At 47.4% G+C, this 1878-nt stretch overlaps 1 protein-coding gene across 1 annotated transcript in view; it reads right to left on the bottom strand.

Moving 5' to 3' along the window:
• The window catches only part of LOC107102666 (NMDA receptor synaptonuclear signaling and neuronal migration factor-like), a 56572-nt gene that overhangs the window by 33851 nt on the left and 20843 nt on the right, over positions 1-1878 (bottom strand). The window contains exon 7 of the mRNA XM_015402054.1: positions 979-1087. Coding sequence (XP_015257540.1) covers positions 979-1087 — 109 coding nt within the window. The remainder of the gene's footprint in view (positions 1-978; positions 1088-1878) is intronic.

Genomic DNA, 1878 nt, shown 5'->3' on the forward strand with positions numbered 1-1878 from the left:
CAGCTCGTTTTCCTTAGATAGAAAACTTCGAATCAATCTGACTGGATGATCTGGAACTGTGGAAAACTCCCTTGGCAACCATGGTGGAGGAGCAGCATCGCCCCCTAGTGGGAGGTTAGTGAAAAGGGAACGTCTGTCGTCATCTTCTGATCTAGAGCAGAAATATCTCCTTTAGGAAATGACTGTCACTCCTGGATGACATGAAGAGGCCTTTAAAATGATGTAAGCAGCTGTGTTTCTAAATATTATGTGATCTTGCGGTCTAAGCCCTACATCGCCCCCTAGGGTTGACCAGAATATCCTGCAGGGAAAATCTAGACAGTTTAAAATGCCGCTAACAGTGTGTAGACCGTCGCTCTGCTCGGCTCACCGCTGTGTTGAAGGTGGACGCGTTAGAAACCATCTTTAAGCAACTTGGTCAAATTTCCTCACATCATTTTTCATAAATAGAAGGAATGAAGATCGTTTGACTCAAAGTGTGAATAAATGACATTAAATGGTTAGAAATCAGTCAGCTCATTTCCTCATTAGCTACAAACGTTCCTCATTTTGATTCTAAGGATTCATGAAAACAGTGAGTTCATAGAAACACCGTAGTGGTGACAGTGGCGTCGGGTGTTTGCCCTGAAGTCGAAGGATTGACGGTTCAACCCCGGCTCTGGCTTTCAGTGTCGTTGTGTCGTTAGGCAAGACACCTGCATTGTCTGGTCAGCGTCATATAAGTACGTCCCATTTACCATAGAACAGGATTATCTCCACCTTCGCTTCTCCTTTCAATCTATCATCTTTTCCCTGCAGAAATAAATCCACTTTCTCCAGATCTGACCCAGACTTTGAACCTTCCACGCTGACATCTGCATTTCTACGTCACGAGGTCTGGACTAGGAGTCTGATTTAATGCTGGGTCAGTTCAGCGGCCATCTTGTCCTTGGACAGACATGAAGATTGATTGTAACAGAGAGGAACTTTCACAGCTACGTTCAGCACCAGACAGCACAGCACAGCCAGAACACAGTACCTCTCCATCATGGCGGCTGTCTCCTGCTCTCTTTTGCGCCTCTTTCGCTCAGCAATGCCACGGAAAGCCCTGCCAGGACGTCAAAGGGTTTTCAGTGGGTTTGTTGGGAAATCAGGTTGGATGTTTTTCTGCTTTCTAGCTGCCTGCTTCTGCCTGAACCCAAACTGACCCAGGTTAGACAGGTAGGATCTAAAACATGTCATTGGTTGGTCACACTGAGAAGCTTCTGATGGAGTCCAGCTGGGTTCAGCCATGGAGCGCTATCAGGATAAAATGGAGAATTTAGCTGGAGAAGCTCTGAGTCAATGAGGGTTCGGCTAACTCTCTGCTGAACAAACCAACCACAAACACGGAGCACAAAGCAGAGCGGTGAACATGGAGGAGGAGAGGAAACAGGACAGCATACGTATGCTGGCCTGACAGAACATCCTCAACATCGACTCTGAGGGCCGTTCACATCCAGCCTGAATGAAGCACTGGGCTGAACTATCATTGCTCTGCAGATTTAACCTGCATTATTTCCCATGAGAGGATGAATGATGGATGGATGAATGATGGGTGGATGAATGATGGGTGGTTGAAGGATGAGTGGATGAATGATGAGGGGATGAACAATTGGTGGATGAATGATGAGGGGATGGATGATGCTGGGTGTCTCTCCTCAGGAAGTCCATAGCGGCTCTGACATGTCCTACAGAATGAGAATGATCTGACAGCCAGGAAGAGGCGGCGTCCTGTAGGCCTGGTTACACTGACTGTTGATGAGTCCAGTCCCTCAGCGCTGTACGCCCCTCATCATCTCACCCATCATCTCCCACATTCCTCCCCCATGGACTCATGAAAGCGTAGAAATGTTAGCG

This window comes from Cyprinodon variegatus, unplaced genomic scaffold (genome assembly GCF_000732505.1).
Source record: "Cyprinodon variegatus isolate N-32 unplaced genomic scaffold, C_variegatus-1.0 Scaffold1294, whole genome shotgun sequence".
NCBI classification, from domain to species: domain Eukaryota; kingdom Metazoa; phylum Chordata; class Actinopteri; order Cyprinodontiformes; family Cyprinodontidae; genus Cyprinodon; species Cyprinodon variegatus.